Source organism: Mercenaria mercenaria, chromosome 3 (assembly GCF_021730395.1).
Source record: "Mercenaria mercenaria strain notata chromosome 3, MADL_Memer_1, whole genome shotgun sequence".
Classification (NCBI taxonomy): Eukaryota; Metazoa; Mollusca; class Bivalvia; order Venerida; family Veneridae; genus Mercenaria; species Mercenaria mercenaria.
The window spans coordinates 81966747-81984240 of NC_069363.1; the positions used below are offsets into that span (position 1 = coordinate 81966747).

Here is a 17494-nt window from a genome sequence, read left to right on the forward strand (position 1 = left end):
GTTAAGTTGGATACCAGACAAATGGGACAAAAGCAGATCGAATTGTCTCCCTCGCCGAAAAATTATGTCAAAGTACACAGACATTACGTATTAAGATATATATGTACAAAAAGAGTGCAATCTTCCTCAAAAATACTTATGTGTCAAGTAGGCACAAAGCCATAAGATATCTGCACAGTTCATACTTCACGCTGTACAGTTAATACTTCACAGTTCATACTTAATGTTTCATAATTCACACTTCATACCCTTCAGTTAAAAGTTCAGAGAACACATTTCAAAGGTCACAGTTAACAGTTCACACTTCATACTTAACAAATCCTAGTTATTGTTTTGTGCCATATACATCATTTTTGATTGCCTTTGAATGCGTCTTTTCTATATTTGGTGAAGAAATTATAAGCGAAACATTCCATTTTATAAATACTATATCATGATATCTGGGTTTATGTAATTAGAGTTCAATAAGTACAGTATATGAAACAAAGTTAAACTGACATAGAACTGTGATAGTGTAGTGTAAATGAATTGAAATATATATATTGTTTTTGGAGGATGTTATTTTTCTTTCTTCAGTTGAAACATATGGAAAAAACTACTTTTTAACAGTTGTGCATAAGCTGTTCATGTGCATTAATTTAACAGAGTAATGGCATTGGTGTTTCTAAAGATAGTTTTTCATACCTTTTTGTAGGGTTGGAGAAAAAGCTTTGGTCCTTTCATTAAACAATCGTTTCAAATAAAATTACTAAGCAAAAACGTCGTAATTGTTTGAATGTTTTTCAAGTTATGTGAACATGTTTCAATTGTCAAACTGATTCTAAAATATTAAGAAAGTAGGTCAGTAGGTCACAATGATGATCGTTGAAAGTCAATTACAAGATCGGTGTACAAAACTGTATATATTTCATCCAAATTTCATATTTCAAGGCTGTATCATAAAAAGCAAGGAAGTATATGAGTAAGTCAAGGTTACTGTCACAATTTGAACGATTAGCAAATGATCACCAGACAGTGCCACATATAAAATACCTAAGCTGTGTGCCTCTCTGTTTCAGAAACGAACATTCTTTATGTTTTTCCTATACAACTCTGTGTAAATTTAGGGGGCAATGGGATCATAATTTGAACAATCTTGGTTAAAGTCTACCAGACAATATCACATACCAAATATCTAAGCTCTAGGTCTTCAGGTTTCAGAGAAAAAGATTTTTGAAATTCGCAATAAAGTGATATAGGAAAAATAAGTCCCGCTTCCTGGCGGCCATGTTTTTAAACGGAATAGAATGGTTTAAGTAATTTTGGTAGAGAGTCACCTTGAAATCATTCCTACATAATATATTTGAAATCCGGCTACCAGTTCCTGTGAAGAAGATTTTTTTAAAGATTTTCCTTCAGGTTGCCATGGCAACCACAGTTCTGAATGGATTTTAATGCTTTAGACAATTTTGAAAGTGGACTAACCAAGAATCATTTCTTTGAAGTTTGATGTAAATCTGTCCAGCGGTACGGAGAAGATTTTTTGAAATTTTCAGAATAGCCACTGAGGGAAAATGAACCCCGTCCCCTGGCAGCCGTGTTGTTTACTGAAATAGAACGACTTCAGCAATATTGGAAGAGGGTCACCTAGAAATCATTTCTACAAAATATTTTTGAAATCTGGCCAACAGTTTCTGAGAGTAAGATTTTAAAGATTTTTATTTCCGATGCTAAAGTAACTACGGTACTGAATGGATTTTAGTTGTTTTGAGGCAATTTAGAAAAGGGGCCACCCAAAATGCATTCCTATGAAGTTTGGTGTAAATCTATCCCGTAGTTTTGAAGAAGGTTTTTTTTTAGAAAATGTTGAAATGTTGATGGCCGCACGATGGACGACGGTCGACGCACGACGGATATCAAGCGGCCACAAAAGCTCCCCTTGAGCCTTTGACTCAGGTGAGCGAACCACTATAAATTTTGCAATCCCATTTTATCGGAAAATATCCAAAACTTGTGCAAAATTGTGCGGGCAATCTTAACGTCCCATATTAAGAATTAAGCAATCTGATGTAATGAATTTTACACATTTTCATTTTTCTTTTTAAAAAATTTGAAGCATGAACTTTGACGTATTAAATGATAATTATGAAGAGCGAATTATGATCTACGAAGTCTTTTAGTATGAGAGCTGCGACTTGTGACGTATGGATTGTGAAGTATAATGTGTGAACTGGTTAAGTACAACATAATGTACAATATATTGTGTTGTACTAACCAGTACTATTATACCGTACAGTACTATTAATTTTTCACTTTGAAGTGTGACGTCTGAAGTATATAAACACTGTGTTGTTTAAGATATACAGTCATCGCTAGTCTATCGTTAATATACCTTAATGGTGTGCAGTTTATCTGCCATGTCATCTGCAATCTCGACAAACATTGTCCTCCGCTTTTCGTCGATTCCTGCAGTAAGTTTCGACTTCACTCTTTCTAACATTCCTTTTCCTTTTATTTCAGCGCACTCTTTGTACACATCAGAAAGATGTAGTTGTATATGCGGTGAAGCTATCCGAGGAATAGCACGATGCTTTTGCGATATCTCGTCTTGTATGACCTTTATGGTACAACTTATCTACAATAACGTAAACAATAGCAATTATAAAACTGATAGGTATTCCTGAAATACAGCTTGGACACAAAAATGGCTACCATTATCGTTATCAAAATAAAAATATGAAAACAAAAAGAATGAAAGTGATAATTTGTTATAATTGCAGATAAGATAACTATCTTTCAATATTTACTCCATTTCAAGTTTCAGATATCACGAAAAAATGGAAGATAGATCATCAAGATACGCTTTTTTTTTTTTGTTTCTTTGATTTTGCGTACCTATCGATCTGTTAAATTAAAACACACCCATATCTATTTATTTGAAAGTGATTTATATAGATTATTTTCAAGCACTAAAGGTTTTGTGTAGAAACAAAACATGCTGATTTTCATATAACACGACGTCAATGCAATGGTATTAATGATAGTTCTTTCCACGAGACTGTACGGGCAATCTGACACACAAAACATGATCTGTCCCTATTAATGAAAAATGCAACGGAAGCGTGTCAAAAAATGGTGACGCTGAGCGTGGAGTTAGGGATCTGGGTCTTGCACAGGATAAATTTACTTGTAGCATAGAACATTTATGCCAAGTAATTTTAAAATCCCTTGACAATTATGCGCATGATACGTCGTTTTTGTTATGGAGAATATTTATGCAAAGTAATTATAAATTGACGTTTACATTACCTTGAAGGTAAGGATCTGGGTCATGCGAATGTCACATTGTCTCATCATTGTAAACATAAGCAGAGTTGTGAACCTGATATGAAATAGACCCTGTTTACCTTTGACCTCTAAGTGTGTTAAAGCCCGGACAAATAACCTACACGGACGCCAAGACGGACGGACAGACCAATTTTAATATGTCCATCTTCGTGACATAATAACTTGCATCGTTCGAAAGATCTTTCAGTTGCTTCACTGATGGTGAAGATTAATGCTGAACTCACCTTACTTTATGCCCATATAAGTTTAACTGAATCTATTACGATCTGCATGTTTATCAGAAGGCGACATTGGCGTGTCTTGTTTACTGCCTAACATGGATCAACAGTCTGATACTCATTTTTATTTACTAATACACATGGGATACTGAAAACACATGATCACTATACGGTACAAATGAAAAAACTAAACCCGAACTTTGTTGTATACGTCTTTAAAATATCATGGTGTAATTTCTTTGTGTAGACGTCAATTTCCCGCCCTTTCTTTAGTTAACAATGCAAGTAGAAAGACTGCAATAAAATCATTCGTTTTTCTTTATTCTTTAATTTCTAAAATATATATTCAAGAAAATTAAGCCATCTCTGGTTGTAGGAAAGAAGGAACACCCGACCGAGAAACCGACTGCTTCCTTTGTATCTACAACCAGTGGTGTACAGGGATCAAACCGAGTTTAAAAATCTTTCTGGGTTTTCCAGAAATTTTTAATTTTTATTCTTTGTGATTAATAAATGTACTGGAATGTTCGACAGGAAGCTGTCTGAAGAAAAAGAACCTAAAGAAATTCTTATTCAAATGCTTTCCTGCATTTCTTAAGGCATCGCCTACAGTGGCAGCCATTTGACTCAAAATTTTATATGCAAATTTTCATAAAAATAAAAGATGACTAAGTGGTAACTATAAAGTCAATAAATTTGTCATAATTATGTTTTAAATATCTATGTGAACATATGCAAGTAGAAGGATGTGCATTTCACTACCTGTATTATGCCTTTATTCGATATTTTTTATGACAAAATTTTGCAATTTTATCTGCAGTCAAACTCAGTATATATTCAATACATTTCAAAGATAATTACAGCCAATTGTAAAGCAGACCTTGAAGAATAAAGTCTTCAGAAATTATTTTGAAATTTTACCTGATTACTGAATTATACACAAAAATCCCAACACCATCAATTTATCCAATTTGTGTTATCTGTTCACACATAATTTACATGTATATAAACAGGTGATATTATAGGATTATGTATAGGTTTACCTGGCTACCTGTGGTCAGTAATGCATGTACAAACAACATTTTAAATTAAATTTACATGGGGTTGTCTTTTTGTGTCTAATGCAATAACCAGGAACAATTTCGACAAAAATCCATAGGAGTTTGCAGTATACATATTGTACTATGAAATTAACTAAATTTTGTCTTTGTAATATTTTTTATATTGGAGTTCTACTGCACATAAAATTTCAATATTTTGGGGTAAATTTTCGGTCTAAACGAGACTAAAATATTTTACAAGTGGTATATGTACTATAAATCATCATATGCTTCTTATGTTGATGATAATTTGACCAGCTGTTAAGGCTTTAGTGCAATTTTCAAGAGAAAAATACTCGGCCTGAAAATATGAACTGATACTGAGTTGTGACTGTGGCGATGCCTTAAGAACGGTATATTACAAGTTTGGATATTCTACATTTGTTAACGTTGGAAATACATTAAGGCATCGCCGCAGTCACAACTCAATATCAGTTCATATTTTCAGGTCGAATATTTTCTTCTTGAAAATTGCACTAAAGCCATAACAGTTGGTTAAATCATAATCCACATAGAAGCAGATGATGATTAATAGTACATACGCCGCTTGTAAAATGTTTGTTTCCCGTTTAGACCTAAAGTTTATCCCAAAATATTGAAATCTTACTCGCAGTCAAACTCCATTGTACCAAATATTACAGAGACAAAATTTAGTTATATTTGGCGTACAATTCGTATACTACAAACTCTTACGGAATTTTTGTTGAAATTATTCCTGGTTCTTGCATTAGACAAAAAAAAAGACAACCACAACAACCACATGTAAATTGAATTTTAAATGGTGTACTAATCACAGCTTGTTAGGTCAACCAGTACACATCGATGGTTCAAGGCAACACTACGCTAACTATATATTGATTTATAAAGGGAGTTTTTCATTGAACAGTCGACCTACAATATCACCTGTTTATATACCTGTAAATTATGTGTGAACAGATAAAACAAATTGGATAAACTGATGTTGTGGAATTTTGTGTATAATTCAGTAACTAGGTAAAATTTCAAAAATATTTGCTAAGGCTTTGTTCTTCACGGTCTGCTTTACAATCGGCTTAATTACTTATTACATGTATTGAATATATATTGAGTTTGACTGCAGTAAAACTGCAAAATTTTGTCATTTTGGCAAGAGAAAAATTTCAAATACATGTAAAGGCAAAATACAGGTAGCGAAATGCACATCCTTTTACTTGCGTATGTTCACAACATGTATGTATGTTAAAACATGATCATTACAAAATTATTGACTTAATTGCTACCGCTTCTAATGATAACAGGTAAGGGTAGATTTCTCTGAAGCACAGAGTCACGCATTTGCAAAGTAGGCCCACAACAAAAGAGGCTGACAGAAAATCAGTTTAAAATAGGGGCACCGCCTTGGAACGGTCAGCAATCTATACAAAGGATATTGGGGATTTAACGCGTTTAGGGCATGCCAACCTCGCATTTACCCTACCCACAACAAGTTAGACAAGACACTGTTAATAAAATGCCAACAATAAACAATACTACATACGCAACAATAAAATCCCCACTTGTCTGAAGTCAAAACACCAAGAGCCTAACTTTTAAAGGCACGACTAAGAAAACTACAAGAAAAAATCAACTCCCTCCGACCGTTGTATGTAGGATTTAAGAGAAAAGCATAATGGAGTCAACGAAGAAACAAGTAAAGAGGTTAAACATGATACCATAGCATGTCTACAATAGCGTTTTAGAATTATATGTCAATCAGCAACAGTTATTCTTTTGCGAAGTTTACGTCTGATATTCCCTTGTAGTCGAACAACATGAGAACAAATTTTGCGTCTTCTTGGGGAATTAATAGAAAATATATCGATTCCAGAATCTTTTGAAATATTTCCCTTTTGATAAATGTTATCATTTAAACCTAATGGGAAGGGTGAAATTTAATCTATTTAAGTTCAGAGACATGTTTGAGTTTAGCCTTAAAGCCAGAAGTCATGTTAACTTCATACTTGAATTGTTCAACAGCTTGAACAGAAACATCTTTATCTGAATGTCCAGTTTAACGAAAATGATTGTATAAGAAGATTCGATATTTATTATTACGAATTTTGTAACAGTGTTCCCGAAATCGGTTTTAAGGGGTCGTTTCGTTTGCCCAACATGCTGTATACCACAATTATGGGCGTTTCATGTAACAACATAGATAACATCAGAGGAATTTCAAGAAATGTCTGAATAAATATTTATACTGAAATTTCTATTATTACCAGAACAGCGTATTGTCGACTTGCAGTTGAAATAAAGAAGCAAATGCACCTATCAGAATGACACTTAGAGACTGATTGAGACCTAACGTGTTTAGTAGCAACTATTCTTATGTTGTATTTTCTAAGTATAGGTGATTCAATTGGTGAAATCAGTACTTTTAAATTATTGTTGTGAAGTGCAGTGTTTTTATAGTTCTCCTAGAATTATCTGAATGTAAAGGTAAATGACCACTGGTCGCCACGTTACAGTTAGTAAAAACGGAGGATAAGTATTTACTGGGCACGTTAGACACCATATAATTAGTCATCTTTTATTTTTATGAAAATTTGCACGTAAAATATTGAGTAAAATAACCGCCACCGTTGCGACGCCTAAACATTGTGGATTTGAAAATTTACCATAAAGAGAGGATTTGTATTGTTTGGATAAAGTAAATTCACTTTTAATTCTTTGTTAGATTTGGAACTAATATCGCTTGCATTTAGATTAAATAAGGACAGCATTTGGATTTTTCGTGCATTTTAGATTTGGAATAACGGCTAATTTACATTTTCAATGTATTTGAACTGTTACTTTCAAACATAAACTTTTATTATTGTTGATAGTTGCCGGTTTGGATTTCTGTTACCTTCAGTATTCTAAGTAACAAGCACCCTTAGACTTACGACATACTTTTGAACATCTGATTACTGTGGATATGATAAGCGTGAATAAATGTGCTGCGAATGATCATACTGTCTCCCTACAAAATTTAAGCTGAGATATTTCATACCGTAGTAATAAGGTGATAAGTCAGCGATGCCAGGACATTAAAAAACCTTCAAAATATATTCATACAAACAAATACATTTTCATTTTAAACAAAACTTCTTGCTTTCTTAACCTATCAACCAACTTCACTTTTCTGCACATTGTCTTATCGCCATCTACCTATACAACATATGATGGACAAAACATATGATGGACAGAATTAATTTAACTATATCCTTGAACTTTTACCCAACGACTTGGTTCTTTTATTTGAAGATGGGTTGGGGATTTGTTGTGACATATGTGAGGGCTTTGGTTTGTGAGATTTCATGTGGTGGATTGTCAAAAGCAATACTTTGAAAAGTTATGCGGTGCTTCGAAACTTCAATAGATAGAACTCAATTGTAACCTTGAACTTTGATCTCCAACAAAGCTCATGCGTTCAATAATTCTTTGCTCTGGACACGATAACATGTATGAAGGAAAAAGTAAGCCTACGAACTCAGTTTGTGACATTGACCATTTACGTATATACTAAGTTTAAAGTCAAAACGTTGAATGGTTATTACATTACACACCGGCAAAGAAATAGTGCGTCAAATTTGACACTAAAGCTCCATTTTTGACCTTAATCTTCCATCTACAGATATTGTTTATGCTCACTGCAGATTGCCTTGTCGCCACGTACAAATATGCAATATTTATTGTAAATACAACTAATAAATTGGACACAGGCAGACGTACGCACCATCGTATAATAGGTACCATTTTTCAAAACGGGCATATAAAAAGTTATTATTGAACCTAACAGTTTCTTGTCAGAACTTGTTTCATAGATTTACCCATATCTTGCTGCAAAATTATGCTTAAATGACAGGGTTGGTTAGCTGGTGAATACAAAATATACCAGATGAACACAATCTAGAGCTGTTACAGGAATGAAGAATTACTCCCCCACAATACGACTTTGTCACAGAAATAAGCTAATGCCAAAGTGGAACTTGTCCTATATGTGATAATGTTACATACAATGTATAACCGGCTATCCTGACGTCCGCTGGACAAAAAAAAAACACGCTGGAAAAGTAACTCAGCTGTAAATCTGCAAGTAAAGTTTTCATTTATTTATATTGAAACAAAGCCAATTCTTCTAAGTCAACTTGATAGTTTTGTCAAGGAATGGACATGGCTTACATGTATAATTTCATTTCAGGGCCGAAAATGATAGTTCTGTTTTTAGAAATTCCCTAACAATTTCTTAAGTTTGCAAAATCAAACAAAAATCCAAAGTTTCGCGCAAATTGTTTTGTTTATGAACAACCATTGCAAACTTTTATCATCTGGTTTAATTAATGTGTCTTTTCGGAACACCTGTGTAACTTTTCCGGGTTCTACGTTCTTTCCGAAAATAAGTAGTAGCTGTTAAATAGGCCACTATATTTGCAGTAGACAGTCGTTGAAGGCAGCTATCGGCTATTGAGAATACAGCTGTATTGAAGTAAAATAAATTGTCTTGTAGACATGCTATATGTCCCGTAGTGTCTCCTCTTCATGTATATTTTGTATCTGTTTAATCTATCTGTGTTTTTGCGGGTAAACCGTCTTTCATTTGTGTTAAATGTGTATACTTGTAGTCAGTAAACAGTTTAAATATACTTATGTATTGTCCTTACTGGAAGACTTAAATAACGTTTCAAACCAATCTCATTAGATGCTGCTGAGGTATATTCATTTACATAAAATAAAGAGAGGTAATTTGTAATAATTCAGTCAAAAGTTATCTACCCTGATTGTCAGTGTCAATCTGATGGCATAAATGACATTTCAAATCAGTATCTTCATTGGTTATTGAGATACACCCATATTAATTTGAAACAAAGGGAGGTAATTTGACATAAAATCAGTCCATAGTTATTTATCCTGATTGTCTCAGTCCAACTAATGACAATAATGAAATTTCAAACAAGTCCTATAGATATTTTCTGAGATAAAAGACAAAAATAATGTTTCAAACCAATCTCATTAGAAGCTGCTAGGTATATTCATCTACATAAAAAGGGAGGTTATCTGTCATAAATTCAGTCAATATGTATCTTCACTGATTGTCAAAGTCCATCTGATGGCATAAATGAAATATTCATTAGTTACGGAGATATACCCACTTTAATTTGAAATAACGGGAGGTAATTTGACATCAGTCCATAGTTATCTACCCTGATTGTCTGAGTCCAACTTATGACAATAATGAAATTCTAATGAGTCCTATAAGTACTTACTGATATAAATCAATTCTGATTAAAATCAGGGGAGTTAGTCAGATATAAAATAACTCCAGATTCAATGATCAGATCTGACAGATTCATCATGGAATCCAAGATTTATTGTTGTTGAAAATATTTTGCAAGTTTGTAGCAAATCAAACCATAAATGAAGTCTCTATATGACTGCAAAAGCCAAAATAGCAAATTTTGGACATTTAAGGGGCCATAACTCTGAAACCCATGATGGGATTTGGCCAGTTTTCGAAAAGAACTGAGATATTATGCCAATACAAGTTGTGTGCAAGTTTGATTAAAGTTGATTGCAAAATGTTTTCTCTATCGTATTCACAAGAAAAATAGCAAATGTTGACCCTTTAAGGGGCCATAACTCTGAAACCCATGATAGGATTTGGCCAGTTTTCGAAAGGAAATGAGATATTATGCCAATACAAGTTGTGTGCAAGTTTGATTAAAGTTGATTGCAAAATGTTGTCTCTGTCGTGTTCACAAGCCAAAAATAGTAAATTTTGGCCCTTAAAGGAGCCATAACTCTGGAACCCATGATGGGATCTGGCCTGTTTTCAAAAGGAACCGAGATATTATGCCCATATAAGTTGAGTGCAAGTTTGATTAAAATCAAATACAAAATGTGGTTTCTATCGTGTGACGACGGACAGACGAGGGAAGGACGGACGGATGGATAGACAGACACCGCCATAACTATATCCCTCCGACTTTCGTCGGGGGATAATGAATTTGGCGATGTTCCACGCGTGTACGATACCGAACATTCACGTTGGGCTATCATATGCATATGATTGCATATGATTACTACCTTCACAGAAGAACCATACGAAATGTTTCAAGATTACAACAATCATCATTATACAAATAACTCCTGACAGGTGCAGGTTAGTTGCAGAGACATAATTAGTGGAAAAGGATTTGGATACAATACCCAGTACATGTGAACACTTTCCTTGTGTGCAGAACCTGAACTTGTTCTCTGATCTTAAATCTAAGACATCCCAGTGACCTCTACCAAGTTTTGAACTACTGACCTTCGGACTGACAGTCAAAGCTGGTATCACTTTAGCACTGAGCCACATTAACACACGAATCTTAGTATACCTGGATACACTAAAGGTCTGTGTTTTATGGTAGCATACAATAATACTGTGTACGCTTAAAGCACCTATTTCTTTTTGTACAAAAAGACATTATGTACGTAAAACAATATACAATACCTAGCGTTGAACAAAATAACAGTATAAGATCTTGTTGACAGAAAGAGCAAATGCGTGCACTGCACAAAAGGGGAGTAACACTTGTGACATAAATCCTGGGATCCGGGACGTATAAACAAGCAAAGAAGAGTTTCGATCTACCTTAATATTTGTTGATTAAAGCTACATGTGGTTGGCATGTTAAGAAATAACTGACCTGATAAATTAACACTACTCTTTAAAACAGTCATGTGACATTTAGTAAAGTTCTGCTTATTTAGATTTGAAACAATTGTTTACAACCGTTTGCCTCTATACATCAACAACTTGCAGTTTTAGACCATGTATAAAGTGGTATTTGTTGAAAAGGTTTTTAAAACAAAATAGCAGAATTACATTAGGAGCAAAAAAAAAACTTCTTCAGTGTTTATGCGAAATGAACGACAAAACAGGGTCGGCAAATCCTTGAATAGCGCTCAAGATTAATGCTTAATTTGCCAACCCTACTTCGTCGTTCATTTTGCATGAACACCGAAAAAATGAGTTTCATTTCTTATATTTACATTATATTTCCTTTCCATCTGTAAACATGATAATATTATAAATTGCACATACTTTGTGGCATTTAACATTAAAATCAGCTCCCCGGCCATTCTGTTCACCAGACGGAACAACTGCGACGTCATCTTAGGAACGTTCTCCCTGAATATATGTTATCACTAAGCAGCGATTCTGTAGCTTTTGCGCCTTTCCTTTTGCAATTCATACGAAATGAACGTCATAATTTACAATGGAAAAGGACAGGGCGAATGTAAATATACATTTATGCTTCTACTTAATCAAGGGCCATAAATCTATTCTGACTGAGTGATACCTCCAACAAATCCCAAGGTGCATAACTTCACATGCTAAATGTATACTTTTCCTGTAATGTTTCATAATACTGGGTCAATTACTTTTTGAGATTCATGCGACACAAACTTAGGCCTATTTTATGCCCATTATAGACCTATTCAAGGGCCATAACTCTGGTCTGATTGTGTGAGATCCAAATTAAAATCATTGGTGCACCACTTCATGTGCTGAATTGCAATCCTGATAAGTTTGATGATAAGTCAAATACTTTAAGAGATATAATTGATACAAATTCGGGCGGATGTACGGACGGAAGCACAGACGGTCATCTCTAAGTGCCCCCACCCTACGCAACCCGACCTCCCTCCACAATAAAAAGCATTGGCTGTCGAAAAGTGCCACTACTAGTATGTCTTTGAACTGTATTGTTTTGTTTTGGATAGCTCCTTCTGTATGATTTCATTTGAATCGGGTTTAGTTCAGCATATTCTAGTTTTCATTCTATGTCGTCGGTAATAGCGGAGTAGAGGACTAAGATACTAAAGTATTTCAACGAATTAGCTTCAAAATATCACCTAAAACATGTACGGTCTCGAACTCCCAGCAAAGATTATCTCTTCTAGCGCTATATTAATCATGATCACTGTCGCAACTAATACCACGGAACATTGAAAAGTCACATGACTGTCGAAAGAACAAAATAAAATATTTTTCTTATTTTCAACTTAATTTTTCATCTGTCTGAAATCTTTGAAATAAATCCGAAACAATTTCAGTGATTGAAGTATTTCAGCAAAAGATGGAAAACGATTTATCAAATTCTTCCTAAAGTGTTTTTTGGTGTCAGATGTCTCTGTAAAGTAGGAGACTGCTTCCAATTTTCATCCGATTCGGTCAGTACGATAGTCTCAACTGTAGGAGGAGTTTTCCAGAAAAGAAACATGTTAACGATCGACGGACGGGCGGGCAAGGTTAAGCAAAATTATCATGCACACTCCTTGAAAGCAAATATCAAACATGTAAGAAATCGGTAAAACCTGTTGACGTTAAATTAAGTTCTACCTTAGTGGACGCAATGCATTCCTGTGCTTTTCTAAAGTTTTCGGAAACATCTTCTGGTATACCGAAATCGAGTAAAAGTTCATCCAAAAAGTTCTTTCTCTCCTGTAAAACAGCATCCTTAAATTCGTCCAGTACTTGCCATACGGTCCCAATGACAGTCCTTAAATAGCACAAAAATACTAATGTACCAAACGGAATGCACCAGTTACAGACAGAAACATCCAAAGAAATAGAAGTGTACACTAATCTTAAAATAGTAAGCAATCTTTTAAATTCTACAAATTCGTTACGCTCCTTCTAGTTAAAAACAAAATTCCATTAAATTACTAAATTTAGATACTACGTAAGGATATGTGTCAACCACTGATCTCCATACCAGGGTACATAGTTCTACAATTGTTATGATAATTCAAGTTTTTAAGTGTATTTTTGCAACATCTCTGTGTTTTCATGATGATATTAGAATAAGTTCATTCTATAGGTAAACAATTATAAATCCAGTCGTGGCAGGTTTTCACAGGTAATATCTAAACCCAATTAAGTGCCTCTTCATGTCTACAATAAAAGCCATATTGAACCCAACCGTCTGTCCGCGGAGCCAGGTGGACAATGATAAATACTTCTAACAGCAAACAAAGTAGATTATTTTGCTTTTTGTTTTGGATTTAACGCTATTTTTTTTCAAGTCTTAAAGATATAGACCATATCAACGATCTTATCAAGGTAAACACTCCAAGGGGCTTATCAGCTGAGCTCTCAGTACAGTTACATTCTATTGAAAAACACATCTGCAGGATACTAATAATTATGTTGATTTATTGTTGTGTGCCAAATTGTAAAGGCTCTGGTTAGGAAGAAAATGTATCTATGCATCAATTTCCAAATAATTTAAAACAGCAAAATGTATGTTTTATCTTTATTTATAGTCAAAACATAATGAAATATACTAGTAATACATCTTTACACTAACTTCTTGCAACATTTTTTTCACAGCATAACGTATAGATTTATCAAATTGTATCACGTATAGTTATCTTGCACTTTCTTAAAAGTATTACATGTAGATACCGGATAACAATAAAAGTTGATAACGATAACATGTTTAAATAGATGTGGAAGGAAAGAATACTTGTGCAGGAGAAACATCAAATGACGACTTTGTTATAAAATAACTCTTCAAAAAAGAAGATTTTCACTACTTAATAATAATAATGACACACCAAGAAGAACCATATTACACAGTGCTACACCATCTGTATTTCCTTAGACGAAAACACGAACACGAAAATCCGAAAAGAAGAGGCGCCTGGAAGACAGTGACATTGACACTGCGTCAGAAAAACGATGACAGGGTTCTGCTGAAACCTAAACTGACATACCAAATATCTGCAACCATCAGTTCTTATTGAAAAACATTATTGAATCAAACCCCTAACTGAGATTAATGCAGTTCTACACAGGATTTCCAAACTTATCTATGTTTAATACTGTTCTACAGCTGCTTGTTCCAAATAAAGACAGAAGTCAAAAAAAGTATTGGGATAGACGCAATCCAAATCAGTTTACAAGTGGTGCTGATTCCGATGATGAAGGGTGTGTGAGCATGGACAGTGATAATGAAGGTGACGACTCAAAGCAACCCATTCAGATTATTATTATTATTATACCAGATTTGTTGAGCGCTCTTTTCATATGTAATATACGTTCAAAGGCGCTTTACAATTAAACATGTGACACATCGCACATATGTAGGAAAATAACAAAACATGACATATGCAATCACAAAACTGAAACTGAACAATTTGATTAAACGCCTTTTTTATAAAAGATATTTTCAATGGCGTTGTACATAATAATAAAAAATAATAGTTATTACAACAATATCATAAATGAACAATGATAATATTTACAGCCTTATTGTAACAAACAGCCATGACCACACCCCCACCCCCGAGGTCGTTTTACCCCTATTGCCAATACCAGTGCTTTAAACATCTGGTACGCCCAGACGGGCTGCATATAGTGGTTCAACCTCCCGGTAAATGGTGCCATCATGTACTGTTTTAGACAGAAATACCACACATTTCAAGTGAAACTCAAGTCTTGCGAAAAACACACACATAGAACGTCATAACCCTTAAAATGTGACATGATGAAATAAAAGATGGATTGTCAATTTAGTTAATTACATGATGAATTGTACAGTTAAGAGACCTTCGTCAGCGACGAATGACTTGCTGTAGTTCTGTATTACAAAACTAATGAGTAGAAACAGTCACAGTTGGTATCTATGTGTTGTAGAAAATTTTGAAAAGGTGTGTTTTGAGAGCTCTTTTGAATGAATTAAGTGATGAATCTTTTCTGAGATTGTCAGGGAGAGAGTTCCATAGTTTTGCGGCGGCAACCCTGAAACTTCTATCCCCGTAGGTAACCAGTCGACTTTTTTGTGGCACAAGGGTTGTTGCTGCATTTGCTGACCTCAGATTTCTAGTTGGCACGTACACCTCCAGTAAGTCTCTCATATACACCGGCGACTGTCCATGCAAGGCCTTGAATGTTTGAATGAGAATTTTGTATTTGATTACACAAACTTTCACTTGAAAATGAGTTTTTGTTAATATTAATGAAATTAAGATTGGGATTACTTAATAAGGATTTAGCCATGCACTTTAAAATTTCACTGGCGACTGTAACAAAAATATTTATTACTTGGGTGTTTAAATGTACGTTGTACTCGGCTCCATAGTGATATTTCTCATCAAGACATTATATCAAAGTATATGACACCTGAATTTAAAAAGCAATACCCTAGTACAGTACTTATAATCGACTGTACAGAACGAAAAATTGAAATGTTATAATCATTAGTAAGAAAATCTCAGACATATTCGGATTATAAATCAACTAATACATTTAAAATGAAAATGGTCTGAAATTGGACTTCGCTTGAATATACCACCATTTTTGGGAAAACGAAAATGATTATCTATGGCTGACGTTCAGGACACACATGTTATTGCACAACACCGCATACACGTCGAAAGAGCAATTTGAAAAGTGCAAAATTTCCGCATATTTGACCGAAAGCTACCGATAAAATCTGCTAATGTTGTCAACCAAATTTGGACTGTTTGTTGTCTGCTGTTTAACTTTCAAAATCCCATGATTTCTACAGCATAGAAGAACCTTTAGTTATAAGCTTATGTCTGCAGGTTTCAAGTATGGAACTGTAACATTAACATAAAATTGTGCTAAATTTATTTCTGTAGATTCATGTATCTTTTCATTCTTCCTTTGGCTTCTCTAACATTTTGCTTTGATATGGAACTTGTTAATTGTCTTACAAACAAATGCGTCATGAATGTAACTTTCAACAAAGAAATAGTATCCTTTATCAAATGACCTCTTTTTACCATTTTCCTTTATGAAATCAGCACTTTGAATAATAGAAAATAACTTTAGTTTCCCAGACAGCTTTTAGTCCATTCAACATAACTTGAAGTTGCCATTTTCTGTTTTAATACAATGATAGACTGGAAGCTCTAGAAATTGTGAGAAATGCAGTAAACATGTGAATGAATGCAGAATATATATTTTGTAAATTGTTTGATGATGCTAATTGTTTATTTATTATGGGCCTATCAGGGATTTATCTAAGGTTTAACAGCTAATTATCAACACCACTCACCTACTAGCCAGTGTATTGCTATTGTAAATACTGCCTAGAGTTAAGCTGCAGTTTATCTGTTTACCTGGAACAGACCACGTGACTCTTTGTTGATATGGTCTATATAACGGCGGGCAGTAAACTTTACCAGTGTTCCTGGTTTTTGTACCAGTACAAACCTGTTCCCCGCAAGTAACTGCCAACATCCTAACATAAATCAAAGGTGGAAGACCAAAGACTTCAGCCACAATGTTATTGATCAAATCGAGGATCGAACGGAGGATCGAACTCAAGACCCTGTGACCATATATCTGCATTGTCATTTTTAGCTAAGCGGACAGGCGTAGTAGACGGGTTCCTGTACTCTACACTGCGTCTCAATAATTATACAAGTAATAAAACAGAGAAGTGAAACTGGGTTCATCTCAGGAAACTAAAGCTATTAATGGAGTGACCAATAACCTTGCAATACTGTCAGAGAAGACAAGACATTTCGTTTGTAAAATTTCTAAACATACATTATAAATGCAAATAAATTCAGAAAACTGCGGGAAGAGTTTGGATATTGGTGTACCCACCTTCGTCCATTCTTCAAAATATACATAGCATGCAAATGAACACCTCATGGGCATTGTTATATGTAGGCAATGCTGCTGAAATGTTTAATCAAATACATTCACTAATAACAAAGGTAAGTCTAAGGTAACTTAAACTAGAGTGGTAACTCATGAAAACTTTAACCAGAAATCCTAAGGTAAATAAAGCATGGAATTTTTCTTCCGTTGTGGAC

At 34.3% G+C, this 17494-nt stretch overlaps 1 protein-coding gene across 5 annotated transcripts in view; it reads right to left on the reverse strand.

Moving 5' to 3' along the window:
* The window catches only part of LOC123525659 (uncharacterized), a 57041-nt gene that overhangs the window by 7589 nt on the left and 31958 nt on the right, over nucleotides 1–17494 (reverse strand). For all 5 annotated transcript variants that reach the window (XR_008370315.1, XR_008370316.1, XM_053539067.1 and 2 more), the window contains exons 15-16: nucleotides 13038–13197; nucleotides 2372–2614 (exon numbers count right to left, since the gene is read on the reverse strand). Coding sequence is in view for 3 of the 5 variants with exons in the window: in XM_053539067.1 (XP_053395042.1) it covers nucleotides 2372–2614; nucleotides 13038–13197 (403 nt within the window). In the remaining 2 variants the exon portion in view is untranslated. The remainder of the gene's footprint in view (nucleotides 1–2371; nucleotides 2615–13037; nucleotides 13198–17494) is intronic.